Here is a 19,126-nt window from a genome sequence, read left to right as displayed (position 1 = left end):
ATAATTTTAATGGTAGGTTTATTTGAACAGTGAGAGACAGAATAACAACAAAAAAATCCAGAAAAACGCATGTCAAAAATGTTATAAATTGATTTGGATTTTAATGAGGGAAATATGTATTTGACCCCTTCTCAATCAGAAAGATTTCTGGCTCCCAGGTGTCTTTTATACAAGTAACGAGCTGAGATTAGGAGCACACTCTTAAAGGGAGTGCTCCTAATCTCAGCTTGTTACCTGTATAAAAGACACCTGTCCACAGATTCCAAACTCTCCACCATGGCCAAGACCAAAGAGCTCTCCAAGGATGTCAGGGACAAGATTGTAGACCTATACAAGGCTGGAATGGGCTACAAGACCATTGCCAAGCAGCTTGGTGAGAAGGTGACAACAGTTGGTGTGATTATTCGCAAATGGAAGAAACACAAAAGAACTGTCAATCTCCCTCGGCCTGGGGCTCCATGCAAGATCTCACCTCGTGGAGTTGCAATGATCATGAGAACGGTGAGGAATCAGCCCAGAACTACACGGGAGGATCTTGTCAATGATCTCAAGGCAGCTGGGACCATAGTCACCAAGAAAACAATTGGTAACACACTACACTGCGAAGGACTGAAATCCTGCAGCACCCGCAAGGTCTCCCTGCTCAAGAAAGCACATATACATGCCCGTCTGAAGTTTTCCAATGAACATCTGAATGATTCATAGGACAACTGGGTGAAAGTGTTGTGGTCAGATGAGACCAAAATGGAGCTCTTTGGCATCAACTCAACTCGCCGTGTTTGGAGGAGGAGGAATGCTGCCTATGACCCCAAGAACACCATCCCCACCGTCAAACATGGAGGTGGAAACATTATGCTTTGGGGGTGTTTTTCTGCTAAGGGGACAGGACAACTTCGCATCAAAGGGACGATGGACGGGGCCATGTACCGTCAAATCTTGGGTGAGAACCTCCTTCCCTCAGCCAGGGCATTGAAAATGGGTCGTGGATGGGTATTCCAGCATGACAATGACCCAAAACACACGGCCAAGGCAACAAAGGAGTGGCTCAAGAAGAAGCACATTAAGGTCCGGGAGTGGCCTAGCCAGTCTCCAGACCTTAATCCCATAGGAAATATGTGGAGGGAGCTGAAGGTTCGAGTTGCCAAACGTCAGTCTCGAAACCTAAATGACTTGGAGAAGATCTGCAAAGAGGAGTGGGACAAAATCCCTCCTGAGATGTGTGCAAACCTGGTGACCAACTACAAGAAACGTCTGACCTCTGTGATTGCCAACAAGGGTTTTGCCACCAAGTACTAAGTCATGTTTTGCAGAGGGGTCAAATACTTATTTCTCTCATTAAAATGCAAATCAATTTATAACATTTTTGACATGCGTTTTTCTGGATTCTTTTGTTGTTATGCTGTCTCTCACTGTTCAAATAAACCTACCATTAAAATTACAGACTGATCATTTCTTTGTCAGTGGGCAAACGTACAAAATCAGCAGGGGATCAAATACTTTTTTCCCTCACTGTAGCTCCTGTTGCAACTCAACAGCATCGCAAGCAGCACTTGCCCCACGGGTCTGGTGACAGCTACGGGGGGCGCCGTCTCTCGCTCTGTCTTTGTGCTGCAGGCATCGCCTACGGGATGTCTGCGCTGGGTCCGGCCATCGGTTACGTCGCCGGCGGGCAGCTGCTCAACATCTACATTGACGTGGACAGGAGCGGCAAGTGCGTCCCGTGGCCTCGCAGCACCGAGCACCCGCGTTCGAATCCGGACCCGGGTGCCTCTCTGTGTGGAGTTGGTGTGCTCTTGAAGGCTGTTCTGTAGGGAGTGAGTGTGAGTGAGTGAGTGGGAGTGAGTGAGTGTGAGTGAGTGTGAGTGAGTGGGAGTGAGTGGGAGTGAGTGAGTGTGAGTGTGAGTGAGTGAGTGTGAGTGAGTGTGAGTGAGTGGGAGTGAGTGTGAGTGAGTGAGTGTGAGTGGGGGTGAGTGAGTGTGAGTGAGTGTGAGTGAGTGGGAGTGAGTGGGAGTGAGTGAGTGTGAGTGGGAGTGAGTGAGTGTGAGTGAGTGTGAGTGAGTGTGAGTGAGTGGGAGTGAGTGTGAGTGAGTGTGAGTGGGGGTGAGTGAGTGAGCGAGAGTGTGTGTGTGTGTGGAGTTCTCCCTCCCTCTGTTCTGTAGGGAGTGAGTGTGAGTGAGTGAGTGTGAGTGGGGGTCAGTGAGTGAGTGTGAGTGGGGGTGAGTGAGTGAGTGAGAGTGTGTGTGTGTGTGTGTGGAGTTCTCTCTCCCTCTGTTCTGTAGGGAGTGAGTGTGAGTGAGTGAGTGTGAGTGGGGGTGAGTGAGTGAGCGAGAGTGTGTGTGTGGAGTTCTCTCTCCCTCTGTTCTGCATGGGTTTCCTCCGGGTTCTACAATTTCCCCCTACCATAGCTAAGACAAAGATCCCGGGTAAAGCCTTAACAGTCTGTAGGGGCAAGTGCTGTTAGCGAGCACCTATAAAGGTCGGCACGGCACACGAGGGGTTGGTTGGCCAACACCACGCCCGGCCGCCTTTGTCTCCCTAGTGGCGATATTTACACACCACACCAGTTACTCATTTGAGGCTGAATCGACCTAGGGGAGGCCCAGGACCGGTTCAGATTATCGTCATCGGTGTTGACTGTGAGCGGGAATCGAACTCGGCTCGCCAGGTTCGGAGCGCAGCGTACAGACACACACACTCTGTGTAACCGGTAATGAAAAGTGTGTGTGTCTCTGTGTGTCTCTGTGTGTGTGTGTGTGTGTCTCTGTGTGTCTCTGTGTCTGTGTGTGTCTCTGTGTGTCTCTGTATCTCCCCGTGTCTGTGTGTCTCTGTGTGTCTATGTGTGTTTCTGTGTGTCTCTGTGTCTGTGTGTGTTTCTGTACCTCCCCGTGTCTGTGTGTGTATGTGTGTCTCTATGTGTCTCTGTGTGTCTCTGTATCTCCCCGTGTCTGTGTGTCTCTGTGTGTCTCTGTATCTCCCCGTGTCTGTGTGTCTCTGTGTCTCTGTGTGTCTCTGTGTCTGTGTGTCTGTGTGTCTCTGTGTGTCTCTGTGTGTCTCTGTGTGTCTGTGTGTCTCTGTGTGTCTCTGTGTGTCTCTGTATCTCTCTGTATCTCCCCGTATCTGTGTCTCTGTGTCTGTGTGTCTGTGTGTCTCTGTGTGTCTCTGTGTCTCTGTGTGTCTGTGTGTCTCTGTGTGTCTCTGTGTCTCTGTGTGTCTCTGTATCTCCCCATGTCTGTGTGTCTCTGTGTCTCTGTGTGTCTCTGTGTCTGTGTGTCTGTGTGTCTCTGTGTGTCTGTGTGTCTCTGTGTGTCTCTGTGTCTCTGTGTGTCTCTGTGTCTCTGTGTCTGTGTGTCTCTGTGTGTCTCTGTGTGTTTCTGTGTGTCTCTGTGTCTGTGTGTCTGTGTGTCTCTGAGTGTCTCTGTGTCTCTGTGTGTCTCTGTGTCTGTGTGTCTCTGTGTGTCTCTGTGTGTGTCTGTATCTCTCCGTGTCTGTGTGTCTCTGTGTGTCTCTGTGTGTTTCTGTGTGTCTCTGTGTCTGTGTGTCTGTGTGTCTCTGTGTCTGTGTGTCTCTGTGTCTGTGTGTCTCTGTGTGTCTCTGTGTCTGTGTCTCTGTGTCTGTGTGTCTCTGTGTGTCTCTGTGTGTCTCTGTGTCTGTGTGTCTCTGTGTTTGTGTGTCTGTGTCTCTGTGTCTGTGTCTCTGTGTGTCTCTGTGTCTGTGTGTCTCTGTGTGTCTCTGTGTCTGTGTGTCTGTGTGTCTGTGTGTCTCTGTGTGTCTCTGTGTGTCTCTGTGTCTGTGTGTCTCTGTGTTTGTGTGTCTGTGTCTCTGTGTCTGTGTCTCTGTGTGTCTCTGTGTCTGTGTGTCTCTGTGTGTCTCTGTGTCTGTGTGTCTGTGTGTCTGTGTGTCTCTGTGTGTCTCTGTGTCTGTGTGTGTCTCTGTGTGTCTCTGTATCTCTCTGTGTCTGTGTGTCTCTGTGTGTCTCTGTGTGTCTCTGTGTGTCTCTGTGTCTCTGTGTGTCTCTGTGTGTCTGTGTGTCTCTGTGTCTCTGTGTGTCTCTGTATCTCTGTATCTCTCCGCGTCTGTGTGTCTCTGTGTGTCTCTGTGTGTCTGTGTGTCTCTGTGTGTCTCTGTATCTCTCCGTGTCTGTGTTTCGCTGTGTCTTCGTGTCCCTGTATCTCCTCTGTGTGTGTCTTCGTATCCGTCTGTGTGTGTCTCCGTGTGTCTCTGTGTCTGTGTGTGTCTTCGTATCCGTCTGTGCGTGTCTCCGTATGTCTCTGTATCTCCCCATGTGTGTATCCCTTTGTGTCTCTGTGTCTGTGTGTGTCCATGTGTGTCTCTGTGTCTGTGCGTGTCTCCGTGTGTTTCTGTGTCTGTGCGTGTCTCCGTGCGTCTCTGTGTCTGTGTGTATCCCTTTGTGTCTCTGTGTCTGTGTGTGTCTCCGTGTGTCTCTGTGTCTGTGTGTGTCTCCGTGCGTCTCTGTGTCTGTGTGTATCCCTTTGTGTCTCTGTGTCTGTGCGTGTCTCCGTGTGTCTCTGTGTCTGTGCGTGTCTCTGTGCATCTCTGTGTCTGTCTCCGTGCGTCTCTGTGTCTGTGCGTGTCTCCGTGTCTGTGTGTGTCTCTGTGTGTCTCTGTATCTCCCCGTGTCTGTGTGTCTCTGTGTGTCTCTGTGTCTGTGTGTGTCTCTGTGTGTCTCTGTATCTCCCCGTGTCTGCGTGTCTCTGTGTCTCTGTGTGTGTCTGTGTCTGTGCGTGTCTCCGTGCGTCTCTGTGTCTGTGCGTGTCTCCGTGCGTCTCTGTGTCTGTGCGTGTCTCCGTGCGTCTCTGTGTCTGTGCGTGTCTCCGTGCGTCTCCGCGTGCGTGCCCGCGTCGGCAGGGCCCCGCTGAGCCCCAACGACTCGCGCTGGCTCGGCGCCTGGTGGATCGGCTTCATCGTCGCGTGGCTCCTCTCCTGGGCCATCGCCGTGCCGCTCTTCGCGTTCCCGCGCTCCCTGCCAGGTCTCCGTCACGAGCGCGCACAGCTCCCCCGTGCGGCCGGCTCCCACCGGCGGGGCGAGCGCCGTTAGCGAGCGCCGCGCCGGCGCCTACGACGGCGGGCGCGGCGCACGAGCGGGGGGGCGGGTGGTCGGCGACAGGCCGGGCCGCCTTTGTCTCCCCGGTGCCGATGTTAACACGCCGCAGCCGGCACGCGTAGGAGGCTCGGTCCGCCTTGGGGGATGTCCCGAGGCCGGTTCAGATGGTCGTCACCGTCGTCGGCTGAGCAGGGATCGAACTCGGATCGCCACCGCTCCCCGCGCGGCCACGTGACCAACGCTTGCGTGGAAACGCACGTCCGCGGGTGTGTAGGGGAGCGAGTGCATGAGTGAGGTTGTAACTTAGTGAGTGAATGGATGAGGGAGCGAATGAGTGAGCAAGTTGTTGAGAGAGTAGGAGGGTGAGTGGTGTTGTTGATGAGACCCGTAGTGTGGTGGTTGAACAAAGTGCAGTGGTGGTGGTGGTGCTGGTTGTGGTGGACGAGATGACAGTCAGTGTCTGGTAGAGTCGCGGGGGAATAAATGAACGAGTGGATTTCACAGGAGCAGTGACCACGGGAGTAGCCGTAAAGGAGTGAGCGAGTGGATGACAGGGTTGGTGGATGAATGAGCGAGTGGGTGAGCGTGGGTGAGTGTGCGCGCCGTGCTGGCCTTCGTGGGTGCTTGCTAACGGCACTCACTCCAACCTTCTATCTGGACTTTGTTTTTGTGTGCATGCGCGTGTGTGTGTCTGTGCGTGTGTCTGTGCGTGTGTCTGTGCGTGCGTGTGTCTGTGCGTGTGTCTGTGCGTGTGTCTGTGCGTGTGTGTGTGTCTGTGCGTGCGTGTGTCTGTGCGTGTGTGTGTGTCTGTGCGTGCGTGTGTCTGTGCGTGCGTGTGTCTGTGCGTGTGTGTGTGTGTCTGTGCGTGTGTGTGTGTGTGTCTGTGCGTGTGTGTGTCTGTGCGTGTGTGTGTCTGTGCGTGTGTGTGTGTCTGTGCGTGTGTGTGTGTGTCTGTGCGTGTGTGTGTCTGTGCGTGTGTGTGTCTGTGCGTGTGTGTGTGTGCGTGTGTGTGTGTCTGTGTGTGTGTGTTGGTGCCCCCAGGCTCGGCGAGGCTGCGTGCCCGCTATGTCTCCCAGGCACACCAGGACGGCAGCGAGGAGGTGACGGCACGCGCCGGCTTCGGCTCCGGCTGGCGCGACTTCCCCATCGCCTTCAAGGTGCCTCCCTCCCTCTCCTCTCTCCCTCCCTCTCCTCCCTTCCTCCCTCTCCTCCCTCCTCTCTCCTCTCTCCCTCCCCTCTCCTCTCTCCCTGCCCTCTCCTCCCTTCCTCCCTCTCCTCCCTCCTCTCTCCTCTCTCCCTCCCTCCCTCCCTCCCCTCTCCTCCCTCCCTCTCCTCCCTCTACTCCCTCCCTCTCCTTCCTCCCTCTCCTCTAATCCCTCCCTCTCCTCCCTTCCTCCCTCCCTCCCTCCCCTCTCCTCCCTCCCTCTCCTCCCTCCCTCCTCTCTCCTCTCTCCCTCTCCTCCCTCTACTCCCTCCCTCTCCTCCCTCCCTCCTCCCTCCTCTCTCCCTCTCCTCCCTTCCTCCCTCTCCTCCCTCCTCTCTCTCTCCCTCCCTCCCCTCTCCTCCCTCTACTCCCTCCCTCTCCTCCCTCCCTCTCCTCCCCTCTCCTCCCTCCCTCTCCTCCCTCCCCTCTCCTCCCTCCCTCCCTCCCCTCTCCTCCCTTCCTCTCCTTCCTCTCTCATCTCTCGCTCCCTCTCCTTCCCCGATCATCCCTCCCCTTCCTCCCCTCTCTCTCGCGGTGTTCATGTGTGTGTGTTTCTGTGTTCATGAGTTTGTGCTCGTGTGTGTGCTCATGTGTGTGCGTGCCAGCTGCTGGTGAGGAACGCGGTGTTCATGTGTGTGTTCATGTGTGTTCAGGAAAGGGCGGTCCTGCACAGATGCCATATTTTCTGTCCGTCTGCTACAGCAGAGGTGTAGGGAATTCCAACAAGACCTACATCTCTGCTTTATTGACCTGGTCAAGGCCTATGATACCATCAGTAGGCCTGGGCTCTGGGTTGTTCTTCGTGCTTTTGGAGTACCTGACCCTCTGCTCACGATCATTAAGGACCTTCATGATGGTGAGCAGGCCCGGGTAAAACTACGTGGTCGGGAGTCAGAGCCATTCCCTGTTAACCTTGGGGTGCGACAGGGATGTCCTCTGGCTCCCACATTACTTAACATCTATTTTGACCACGTAGTTCTTGAAGCCTTCAATAGCTGTACCGGGGGAATCTCCATATGGTACAGATATAATGGGAGGCTGATCGACGCCCGGGTGCGGTCAAGGGATGACTCCCTATTGCTCCAACCACGTTATGTATGCTGATGATTTGGTAATAGCTGCTCATTCAGAGGAGGAGTTGGAGACGCTGCTGCTGAGACTGGAGCGTGCCACTAAGAGGTGGGGCCTTACCATCAGCCCCACCAAAACTAAGCACCTGCCTGGGTATTTTGTACCATCGGACACTCCACCCCCACAACTCCCAATCGGTCATGGGGCAGTTGTGGAGAGAGTGGAGAGTTTCCCATACCTGGGCAGTGTGCTTATGACTGGCTCCAGTTTAACAGCAGAGGTCTCACTCCGAATCAGTCGAGCGGCAATATCTTTTCATCGGTTGCGTAACGCTGTGTGGCAGCTACCTGGTCTGTCGCTCCGCACTAAGCTTCAGGTCTTCTCGGCCATGGTCATTCCCTCCCTTCTCTACGCTTGCGAAACGTGAACCCCCCTAATGGAACATCTTCGCCAGTTAGAAACATTTAGGCTGGCCTGCCTACGATCCATCCTGGGTTTAACCAGACTGGATTGTGTGAGGAGCTCAAAAATCCTTGAAAGATCTGGGCAAGGTCCCATCGGTGAGCTCCTCCGGCGGGGAAGGCTGCGATGGCTGGGTCATGTAGCCCGTATGCCCAGCCACCGCATGCCGAAACAGCTTTTGTTCGGCCAGATTGAGGGGGCTAAGCGGGCGCGGCACGGGCTAGAGAAGAGATGGAGTGATATGGTACAGGAGGACGTGGAGCTGAGTGGACTTGCCGATGACTGGTACCAGCGGTGTCAAGATCGGCCTCTGTGGAGGAGGCTCGTGAAGGATGCTACTCGGCAGTTGGAGGTAGTCGCCCTCCAACAACAACGGAGGGCGGAGGGGCGATGCTCACAACAACGAGCGGAGCGCCGGGTGGCTAAAGCACAGCAGGTTGGCACAGTAGGGGGCACAGGTGGTGCATCAGCTGGTCATCTCAGTCAGTCGACCCGTGGCACCTGGGTCTGCCCCGTGACCTCCTGCCAGCGGGCGTTCGACACTTCACGTGGCCTCAGGGTGCACATAGCCTGGCACAAGCGTCGTGGTGACGTCACCCTCACTTAGTGGCGAATGGCGGTTGTTGTTGTTGTTCATGTGTGTGTGCTCATGTGTGTGCGTGCCAGCTGCTGGTGAGGAACGCGGTGTTCGTGTGTGTGTTCATGTGTGTGTTTATGTGTGTGTTCATGTGTGTGTTCATGTGTGTGCGTGCCAGCTGCTGGTGAGGAACGCGGTGTTCATGTGCGTCACGGTGGCCGGCTCCACCGAGGGCCTCGTGGTCGCTGGGTTCATCACCTTCATGCCCAAGTTCATCGAGAACCAATTCGGCCAAACGTCCTCCTTCGCAGCGCTGCTTGGAGGTAGCGCTCGGCCATTCTTATAGCATCGTCATCATCGTTATCATCGTCATCATTATCGTCGTCGTCGTCGTCATCACCGTCATTGTCCTAATCGTCATCATTGTCATCGTCGTCATCATCGTCATTGTCTTCATCATCGTCATTATCACCGTCATCAGGCAGTGTTCATCCACCCCTGGGTGCCGGCATCCACACTCTGCGTCAGTCACGGGGGGCGGAGTTGTTTGACCATACTTCACCACACCAGTCAGTCGGGTGAACAGTGTCACAGTGCCATGGTGGCTGCACAGCGGTCAGACTCGTGTGGCCTGACAGGAAGAAGTGCCTGGGTTCGATTCTGTGTCGAGTTTGTTCCGTGTAGAGTTTGTTCCGTGTAGAGTTTGTTCCGTGAGGAGTTTGTTCAGTGTAGAGTTTGTTCCATTTAGAGTTTGTTCCGTGTAGAGTTTGTTCAGTGTAGAGTTTGTTCCGTGTAGAGTTTGTTCCGTGAGGAGTTTGTTCCATGTAGAGTTTGTTCCGTGTAGAGTTTGTTCCGTGTAGAGTTTGTTCCGTGTAGAGTTTGTTCAGTGTAGAGTTTGTTCCGTTTAGAGTTTGTTCCGTGTAGAGTTTGTTCCATGTAGAGTTTGTTCCGTGTAGAGTTTGTTCCGTGAGGAGTTTGTTCCGTGTAGAGTTTGTTCCGTGAGGAGTTTGTTCAGTGTAGAGTTTGTTCCATGTAGAGTTTGTTCCGTGAGGAGTTTGTTCCGTTTAGAGTTTGTTCAGTGTAGAGTTTGTTCCATGTAGAGTTTGTTCCGTGAGGAGTTTGTTCCGTTTAGAGTTTGTTCAGTGTAGAGTTTGTTCCGTGAGGAGTTTGTTCCGTGTAGAGTTTGTTCCGTGTCGAGTTTGTTCCATGCAGAGTTTGTTCCTTCTTGAGTTTGTTCCGTGAGGAGTTTGTTCAGTGTAGAGTTTGTTCCGTGCAGAGTTTGTTCCGTGCAGAGTTTGTTCCGTGTAGAGTTTGTTCCGTGTAGAGTTTGTTCCGTGAGGAGTTTGTTCAGTGTAGAGTTTGTTCCATGTAGAGTTTGTTCCGTGAGGAGTTTGTTCCGTTTAGAGTTTGTTCAGTGTAGAGTTTGTTCCATGTAGAGTTTGTTCCGTGAGGAGTTTGTTCCGTTTAGAGTTTGTTCAGTGTAGAGTTTGTTCCGTGTAGAGTTTGTTCCGTGTAGAGTTTGTTCCGTGTCGAGTTTGTTCCGTGCAGAGTTTGTTCCTTCTTGAGTTTGTTCCGTGAGGAGTTTGTTCAGTGTAGAGTTTGTTCCGTGCAGAGTTTGTTCCGTGCAGAGTTTGTTCAGTGTAGAGTTTGTTCCGTGCAGAGTTTGTTCCGTGCAGAGTTTGTTCAGTGTAGAGTTTGTTCCGTGAGGAGTTTGTTCCGTGTAGAGTTTGTTCCGTGAGGAGTTTGTTCCGTGCAGAGTTTGTTCAGTGTAGAGTTTGTTCCGTGCAGAGTTTGTTCCGTGCAGAGTTTGTTCCGTTTAGAGTTTGTTCAGTGTTGAGTTTGTTCCGTTTAGAGTTTGTTCAGTGTAGAGTTTGTTCCTTTTAGAGTTTGTTCAGTGTAGAGTTTGTTCCGTGCTCTCCCCTGGTTCTGCATGGGTTTCCTCCGGGTTCTCCGGTTTCTTCCCATAGCTAAACTCACACCCGCAATGTCACCGCCCACACATCACAATGCTATAAAATGACCTGCAAATTACTCAGTCGCGACTCCGTGAAGCGCTCCTGGGTGGCACATTGGACATAGCGGTGCGCCGTGCCCCGCCGTGCCCCGCCGTGCCCCCGCCGTGCCCCGCCGTGCCCCGCCGTGCCCCCGCATTGCCCCCGCCGTGCCCCCCCGTGCCCCCACCGTGCCCCCCGTGCCCCCCGTGCCCGCCCCCCACTAGGCTTGGTGAGCATACCGGGAGCGGTGGTGGGTCAGGTCCTGGGGGGCCTCCTGGTCAGCAAGCTGCGCCTGTCGTGCCGGCGGACGCTGCTGCTGGCGTCCGGCTCCTCGTTGGCTTCGCTGGCGCTCTGCGCCGTCTTCTACTTCGCGAGCTGCGAGAACGCGGCCTTCGCCGGGGTCACGCAGCCCTACAACGGGTACGCACGCGCGGGTATACACGCACACACGGGTCCTGTCGCCCCAATGACCTGAGCGAGCGACTGAGCGGGCGACTGAGCGAGCGACTGAGCGAGCGAGCGGTTGAGCGAGGAACCGAGCGAGTGGCGGTGGCGTGCCCCAGGTCTGGCGAGGCGCTGCTGATATTGGAGGCCGAGTGCAACGCGCCCTGCGGCTGCGAGCGTTCGCTCTTCGCGCCGGTCTGCACCGACGACGGCGTGCAGTTCTTCTCCGCCTGCTACGCGGGCTGCACCACCAGCATCCCCCAGGTGCCGCGCTCGACGCGCCCGGCGCATTCTGCCGGCACGCCACAGCGCCCGGCGTGCCGGATCTCACTCGCCGGTCGCCGTGTCGCCTGCCGCGGCCTACGACGAGAGGGAAGACTGGATGCGGTGTGCCGGGCCCTGAAATGACTTCGGGGTCGCGGACTCGGTTTAGGTTAATCCCCCATCTCGGTGCCTGTTTGTAGCCAGAGGAATTTAAAAATTAAAGCGCAACCTGCACAGGGCCCAACGGAAGCGCGTCCGCCGCTTTCTGCAGGTGTCCGCGGTTCGAATCCGACGGGAAAGCCCCGGTTATTAACTGCGGCGGTGCGTTCGCCGTGAAGCAGGAAGCTACGCGCCGTCCGCTTCGCTCGCCGTGGACGTCAAAGTTCCCCGCGACGTCGATCCGAGACTGCATCGGCCGTTGAGCGCCGGGCTTCACGGGAGAAAATTTCGCCAAATTTCTGAAAGGTTACCGCGCCGGTCACTCAAGTGGGAAATTTGTCTCCCTATTGGCAATGTTCACACACCGCACCAGGTACTCATTTGCCGCTGAGTCGACCTAGGGGAGGCTCATGACCGGTTCAGATCATTGTCACTGGTGTTTGCCGTTAGCGGGAATTAAACTCGGTCGCTGGGTTCGTAGTGCAGCGTAGCGCTAACCACTACACTACCGCTCCCCACACTCACACACTCTCTCCTCCACACGCTCTCTCACTCACGCACACTCTGACACACACACTCTGACACACACACTCTGACACACACACTCTCACTCACACACACACTCTCACTCACACACACACACACTCTCTCTCACTCACACACTCCAATATCAACACCAATACCTGCCATTGAGCACTAAGTGATGGTGACATCACCACTGCAACGTCGCTGGCCGTGCTGCTGATAACGATGGTGATGTTGATGGTGATGTTGATGGTGATGTTGATGGTGATGTTGATGGTGATGTTGATGGTGATGTTGATGGTGATGTTGATGGTGATGTTGATGGTGATGTTGATGGTGATGTTGATGGTGATGTTGATGGTGATGTTGATGGTGATGTTGATGGTGATGTTGATGGTGATGTTGATGGTGATGTTGATGGTGATGTTGATGGTGATGTTGATGGTGATGTTGATGGTGATGTTGATGGTGATGTTGATGGTGATGTTGATGGTGATGTTGATGGTGATGTTGATGGTGATGTTGATGGTGATGTTGATGGTGATGTTGATGGTGATGTTGATGGTGATGTTGATGGTGATGTTGATGGTGATGTTGATGGTGATGTTGATGGTGATGTTGATGGTGATGTTGATGGTGATGTTGATGGTGATGTTGATGGTGATGTTGATGGTGATGTTGATGGTGATGTTGATGGTGATGTTGATGGTGATGTTGATGGTGATGTTGATGGTGATGTTGATGGTGATGTTGATGGTGATGTTGATGGTGATGTTGATGGTGATGTTGATGGTGATGTTGATGGTGATGTTGATGGTGATGTTGATGGTGACTGACTGGCTGCAGGGTTTTGCGAACTGCTCTTGTGTCGGGCTGGGAGGAGAAGGCCCCAGCGTGGGCCCCAGCGTGGAGCAGGGGAAGTGCAGCTCGACGTGCACCAACATGCCTCTCTTCCTAGGCATCTTCCTCCTCATCATCATCTTCACCTTCGTCTCCAACACGCCCGCCATCAACGTCACCCTGCGGTGAGCTTAGCACTACCACTACCACCACCACCACTACCACCACCACTACTACCACCACTACCACCACCATAACCACCACCACTGCCACCACCACCACAACCACCACCACCACTACCACCACTACCACCACCACCATAACTACCACCACTGCCACCACCACCACTACCACCACCACTACCACCACCACTGCCACCACCACCGCTACCACCACCATAACCACCACCACTGCTACCACCACCATAACCACCACCACCACAACCACTACCACCACTACCACCACTACCACCACCACTACCAGCACCACCACCACTTCCACCACTTCCACCACTACCGCCACCGCCATGGAGAGACGGATATTCTCCACCGAGTGCTGTGTGGTGTCTGCTGCGTAGGAGGAGCGGTGGGGTAGCGGTTAGCGCTACGCTGCGCTACGAACCCGGTGACCCGAGTTAAATTCTCCCTCACGGCCACCAACACCAGTGACGATTATATTATCTGAACCGGTTCTGGGCCTCCCCTAGGTCGGCTCAGCCTCAAATGAGTACGTGGTGCGGTGCGTAAACATCGCAAGTAGGGAGATAAAGTCGGCCGGGCGTGGTGCTGGCCACCCACCCCCTCGTGTGCCGTGCCGGCCTTCAGAGGTGCTCGCTAACAGCACTTGCCCCAACAGTCTGTTAAGGCTATACGGGGGATCTTTGTCTTTGTGTGGTGCAGGTGTGTCCCGGCGAGCCAGCGCTCGTTTGCTCTGGGCGTGCAGTGGCTGTTCATCCGCGCGCTGGGTAATATTCCTTTCTGCCCCTCCCCTCCTCACGGGGTCTCATGGGGTCGCGACCCACACCACCGCCCCCACCGCCCCACCACCACCGCCCCCACCCCGCCTCCACTACCGCCACCACCGGCACCGCCGCCACCGCCGCGGTTTCTTGTTTCAGCGCGGTCACTGAGCCAGAGTCGCCCAAAGGCCCAAAATCCCAAGCGGTCAGCAACAAACAGCACCGTCAGAGTTGTAACCAGTACGGTGGCGGTAGAACCAGCGGCTCGCAATAGGAAGGTTGTGAGTTCTCATCCTGGTTGGCGGGGGGGGGGGGGTTGACTCAGCCCGTTACCTTCACATGATTCGGTTTAATACTGACAGTCGATTGCTGGTTGTCTGGCTGTGTGATTGGCAGGCTAGGTTCGCGCTCCGCCGAAACGTCGGACTAAACAGTTTAAATATTGCTTTGGTTAGCAATATCCCTCCTCGACTTTTGCTGATAAATCAATTTGCATATTTGCCCATCACGTGACGACTTTATTTGATTGGCACTGGCAAGTGGCGGAGGGTTATAGTTAAACGACCTGAACGCGACGATCCGACCCAAGAGAAATGAATTACGGATCACCATCACAATGACGATTATCATCGCGAATGTGCCTTCTCTTCGTTTGTTGCGCCCGTCGAAGGCACCATCCCCGGGCCGATCCTTTTTGGAGTGATCATCGACAAGACGTGCATCCTGTGGAGCGAGAAGCCGTGCGGGGAGCGCGGTGCGTGCTGGACGTACGACAACCCCACCATGTCGCTGCTGCTGCTCGCCATCGGTATGTCGTCGCGTGGCCCGGGGCAAACCGAACCGCGTGGGCTCTCCCCCCCCCCCCCCCCCCCCCCCGACGCCTTCAAACTAAACCGGAAGTATTACATCTGACGCCGTGACGTCGAAGCGAGGGGCCCCCCAAAGCACGGGGCCCGGGGCGGTCGCCCCGATTCGCCGTAACTCCTAGGGGCGGCTCTGCTGGCCATCGAACAAAGACGGTCAAAGCATCGTGCACTTTCAGATGCGCTTCTGCGGCCGTCTGGAACGCTCTTCCTTCCGATGTTAGGAAGCCACTGGAGCTATGCACTTTTAAGTTTGGATTGAAAACTCATTTCTTTACAACAGCTTTTTGTGCTTAGTTTGTTGTCCTTCCCCCGCACCTCCGTTTAGCGCGGTTGGCTACGTACGGTGCGAAAGAAGTTTAAACATGCCGTACATGAATTCCGGGGATACGCCGCAGACACACGGCTAGCGCTGGCGGAGCGCTGGGCTGGTCCGCTTTGCCACACGGGTGGCGGTTCCGCGTCGCCAGCTTCCGGAGAGAGCTGGCAACCCACCCACACGGTGTGACCGGGATTTGGGCCAAAATAATGCTGAAACATTCCCCGCACATCACACAGTTGGGATGAGATAATGATTCCCCAACAGACTGTGTTCGATGCATCATTAGCGTTGGGCTGGCGATTCAGTGTCAGGGGCGAGCGTTGGGCGTGAGTGCCGCGGTGTGGGAAGAGGAATGCTCATGGGGGTTTTGTGTAGAGGTGGAATTGAAAGATAAAGATTTGTACGCACACACAAGAAATGGAGAGGGATTCTGGCATTTTTATTTACTTTATAAATTAAAATATGTAATATGAATAGTTCCTTTAGATGGAACGTCTCGTGTGCAAGGCTGTCCTGGTGTCAAGTGACACGGAGAAAACAAGTAATTATGCACGCAGACAAAAGACAAAGATCCTCCCAGTAGTATAGCCTGTAACAGACTGTTGGGGCAAGCGCTGTTCGCGAGCAGCACCTATGAAGGCCGGCACTGTGGCACGCGAGGGGGTGGGTGGCCAGCATTACGCACGCGCTCCATGGCAGCAACTTCGGCCCTTCTGCAAGAACCTGAAAGTGAGTTTTGAGACTCGGCAAGAATGAATGAATGTGAACGTTGGATTGCGACGTGGTGGCAGTCCTCACTCCTTGCTCGCGTCAAGGGACGGCGACGTCCCGGAGGTGCCAGCGGCATCCGCAGCCACGAGCGGGAAGGCAGCAGTAGCAGGCGCCAAATTTCCCCCCCCAAAGGTCTGCGGTCCTCTATATATGAAGGGCCAATTAATGAGTGTTTACACGTGGGGCGAAATACACACGTGTAAGGGGGCAACAATCTATCCCATAGACCAAACATATTGCTGTACCAATTAACACGGTTGGCTACGTACGGTGCGAAAGAAGTTCAACATACGTACGCACGGCTCCTCGACGCCCACGGTAATGGAGTTTAACAACATCTCTGCGTGATCCACCAACCTTCGAGGCTTTCACTGCGGAGCACCGACTCTTTGAGTCTTCGGAGCAAGGCGCGGCGCGACGTGCCACGCTCCGCGCGCAGTTCGCTCCCTGGAGAAGCTCCTCGCAGCGCGTGGGACGTGGGGAACGTCGTCGGGGACGTCACGTCGAGCGCGGCGTTACCCCTGACGTATTGACGCGCGACCTTTCCCTCCCCGGGTGTGGGCGTGTCCCGCAGGTGCGTGCTGCAAAGTGGTGACCATCGTCTTCTTCTTGGTGGCCTTCCTCGTGTACAAGGGGCCGGCGAAAACGCCCGCCCCGGTGGACGGCGCAGATCCCCTGGACTCGTCGCACCTCCCGGACCCTGCGGCCAGCTCGCTGGACAGCGGCTACAGCGACGTCCCGTCGTGCATCGAGAGCAAGCAGCTCTAGCGAGCGTCGTCGTCGTCATCGGCCGTGGTCTGTCCGCTGCCGGATGCGATGTATCGAGCAAGTTTACCGTAGCAGATTGTGACGGGGACAGCTGCCACTGGGGGGGGATCCTCTCGGCTACGCCGCAGCAGGGCAGTCGGAATGGTCGAGATGGGATGTTGAGGCACGCTGCTGTGAGATGACGAGGATTTTAAGCCGGCACCACTAACGACCAAAGATGTTGCGCCACCCCGCCCCACCCCGCCCCACCCCGCCCCACCCCACCTCACCCCGCCCCACCCCACCCCGCCCCACCCCACCTCACCCCGCCCCACCCCGCCCCGCCCCACCCCGCCCCACCCTACCCCGCCCCGCCCCACCCTACCCCGCCCCGCCCCACCCTGCCCCACCCTGCCCCACCCTGCCCCGCCCCACCCCGCCCCGCCTCACCCCACCCCGCCCCGCCCCACCCCGCCCCACCCCGCCCCGCCCCACCCCGCCCCACCCCGCCCCGCCCCGCCCTACCCCGCCCCGCCCCGCCCCGCCCCACCCCGCCCCACCCCGCCCCGCCCCACTCCGCCCCGCCCTACCCCACCCCACCCTACCCCGCCCCACCCCACCCTGCCCCACCCCGCCCCACCTTGCCCCGCCCCACCCCACCCCGCCCCACCCCGCCCCACCCCACCCTGCCCCACCCCGCCCCACCTTGCCCCGCCCCACCCCACCCCACCCCGCCCCACCCCACCCCGCCCCACCCCGCCCCGGCCCACCCCGCCCCGCCCTACCCTGCCCCACCCCGCCCCACCTTGCCCCACCCCGCCCCACCCCGCCCCGCCCCACCCCGCCCCGCCCCACCCCGCCCCACCCTGCCCCACCCCACCCCGCCCCACCCCGCCCCGCCCCGCCCCACCCCACCCGCCCCGCGGTGCTCGTTAGGGATGCCGCGACGCCATCAGGGGAGTTAGGCCGTGTCGGCGTTGCGGTGCGAATTTGAAAACGCGACACCGCAAATGTGCCCGCTTGCAATTACACGCGTGGCACATCGTCACGAACTGTGGCGGAAACTTGGCAGGACCCTCCTGCAAAACGGTTACGAGACTCGGTGAGGCTGTCCTGGGTAAACAAACGGAACATGAAGTAGTCTCCCTCTTTAACCTCCTTCCGTTCGTCTCTTAAAGCCTCACCTCTTCTCTATTGCCCATTCCCTTCCCTCTCCACGCCCCTCCGTCCCCCCCCTACAGCTCATCCATGACCCCCACCTACAGCCCATCCGTGACCCCCACCTACAGCCCATCCGTGACCCCCACGTGCCCTCTTGTTACGGTCACACCTTGGCCCTTGCACTGCCCTTGTTACCGCTTTTAGAACGACGTCATCGAGCACCTTGAGCTAAGGCGCTCTATAAATGCAAATTCTCATCCGAACCTCACATGCCCGTCGTTGGCCGTCATCCCTGGCCTATGCACACAGTCGACTATTACGTCGCCTGTTAATATTTGAATATTGACACTGCACTTTTTTACCAGCTCCATGTATTATGATTATTGCTACACTTGTATCACCCAGGAGATCCTCACCGAGTCTGAAGACTACTTTTCAGGAGGGTCCTGCCAGGTGTTCGCAGTAGGGTACGATGCTTCCGCTTGCTGCCGCCCCTGCTGCCGCGTGTGAACCCAATCAAGTAACTTGCAGGCGATTTGTCAGCATTGGGACGTGTTGGCCCAACACTGCTCACACATTGTGTTTGTGGGTTTTCTTTGAGCCACGAGAGGAAATCGGAGAACCCGGAGGGAACCCACGCAGACCAGGGGGCTGGGGAGCGAGAGACGCAGAGAGGCGCCCGGGTTGGGGATCTTACCCAGCCCCTTCCGGCTGTGAGGCACGAGCGGCACCCCTGCACTCGCCCCCACCACGGGTTGTAAAGCAAGCATTGGTTGATTGAAACGTAAATCTTTAACATTGAGACGTGCCTGCCTGCCTGCTGCTGCTGCTGCAGTGTGGCCAACAGTCAGACGACGATTCAGTGTCCGGATCTCAATGCCACCGTGGTCCCACCCATCTCTACCTCATCCGCTTCCCGGTTACAGCGACCACACCGTGCTGCCATGATCTGTTCCCAACCTACAAGTCGCTTACCCGATCCTTTCATGACCGCCCCCCTCCCAGCGGTCATCTCTGCGGTGCGCCAGGAACCAGAGAGCTCACGGCAACCTTTTTGCTTGGTGGCGTTGAATCTCTCGCTGGCCCTCTCTGGCCTGCGTGAATGTCATGGAAGCCACCGCAGCCGCCAATGCTCATTGGTTAGCGCCAACAAAGATGATAAATAGAGGCATCGTTCTTACACGTCCCATCAGCGACGCGGCCTTCCTTCTGGGGGGCGCCCAATTGCGGCGGCGTTGGCTTCCAGGTACGCGCAACTCGGGGTCCGGTTTCGACGTTCGCTCTACGCTAACGTTGACATGTGTGTGTGCGTGTGCGTGCACGTGTCCACTTGGGAAGCGGTTTCGTGTGTGATTTGAGAAACAAAAAAATTAGTGTGTGTGCGTGTGAGTGAATTAGTGTGTGTGCGGCTCGCGTGATACGCGGACGCGCGCTGCGGTCGGTGACTCGCGGCCATGACGGGCAGAGCGAGTCCGTGGCTCTGTGTCCACTGCGCGCGACGCTCGCGTAGAAAGTAAACCGCCGCTGAAGAGATGCTCGCTACGGTATGGGTAAAATAAAACCATAATTTTGTAAAGTTGTCGTGGCGTTTGGTGCATCGTCGTTCGTGTTCTCGCAGTGTCCGATGCATCATCATGAATATGATCGTCATTGCGTAATCGCATCGTTTTCAGAATTGGAATATTTATTTATAGTGGAGGAG

The 19,126-nt window shown here is 56.1% G+C and overlaps 1 protein-coding gene across 3 annotated transcripts in view; it reads left to right on the top strand.

Annotated features, from left to right (window-relative positions):
- The window catches only part of LOC116950772 (solute carrier organic anion transporter family member 4C1-like), a 28,996-nt gene extending 12,405 nt beyond the window's left edge, over window positions 1-16,591 (top strand). For all 3 annotated transcript variants that reach the window (XM_076073158.1, XM_076073157.1, XM_032968829.2), the window contains exons 6-15: window positions 1,615-1,711; window positions 4,867-4,988; window positions 6,104-6,219; window positions 8,555-8,699; window positions 10,595-10,790; window positions 10,934-11,078; window positions 12,609-12,787; window positions 13,502-13,566; window positions 14,231-14,368; window positions 16,091-16,591. In XM_076073158.1, the coding sequence (XP_075929273.1) occupies window positions 1,615-1,711; window positions 4,867-4,988; window positions 6,104-6,219; window positions 8,555-8,699; window positions 10,595-10,790; window positions 10,934-11,078; window positions 12,609-12,787; window positions 13,502-13,566; window positions 14,231-14,368; window positions 16,091-16,284 (1,397 nt within the window). In that variant the 3' untranslated portion in view covers window positions 16,285-16,591. The remainder of the gene's footprint in view (window positions 1-1,614; window positions 1,712-4,866; window positions 4,989-6,103; window positions 6,220-8,554; window positions 8,700-10,594; window positions 10,791-10,933; window positions 11,079-12,608; window positions 12,788-13,501; window positions 13,567-14,230; window positions 14,369-16,090) is intronic.
- Window positions 16,592-19,126: the final 2,535 nt, after the last annotated feature.

The sequence above is a fragment of the Petromyzon marinus genome, chromosome 40 (assembly GCF_048934315.1).
Source record: "Petromyzon marinus isolate PM22_M1 ecotype Great Lakes invasive population chromosome 40, UKy_Petmar_22M1.pri1.0, whole genome shotgun sequence".
NCBI classification, from domain to species: Eukaryota; Metazoa; Chordata; class Hyperoartia; order Petromyzontiformes; family Petromyzontidae; genus Petromyzon; species Petromyzon marinus.
Note: the sequence above shows the minus strand (reverse complement) of the source record. Positions and strands in the feature narration are given on the sequence as shown.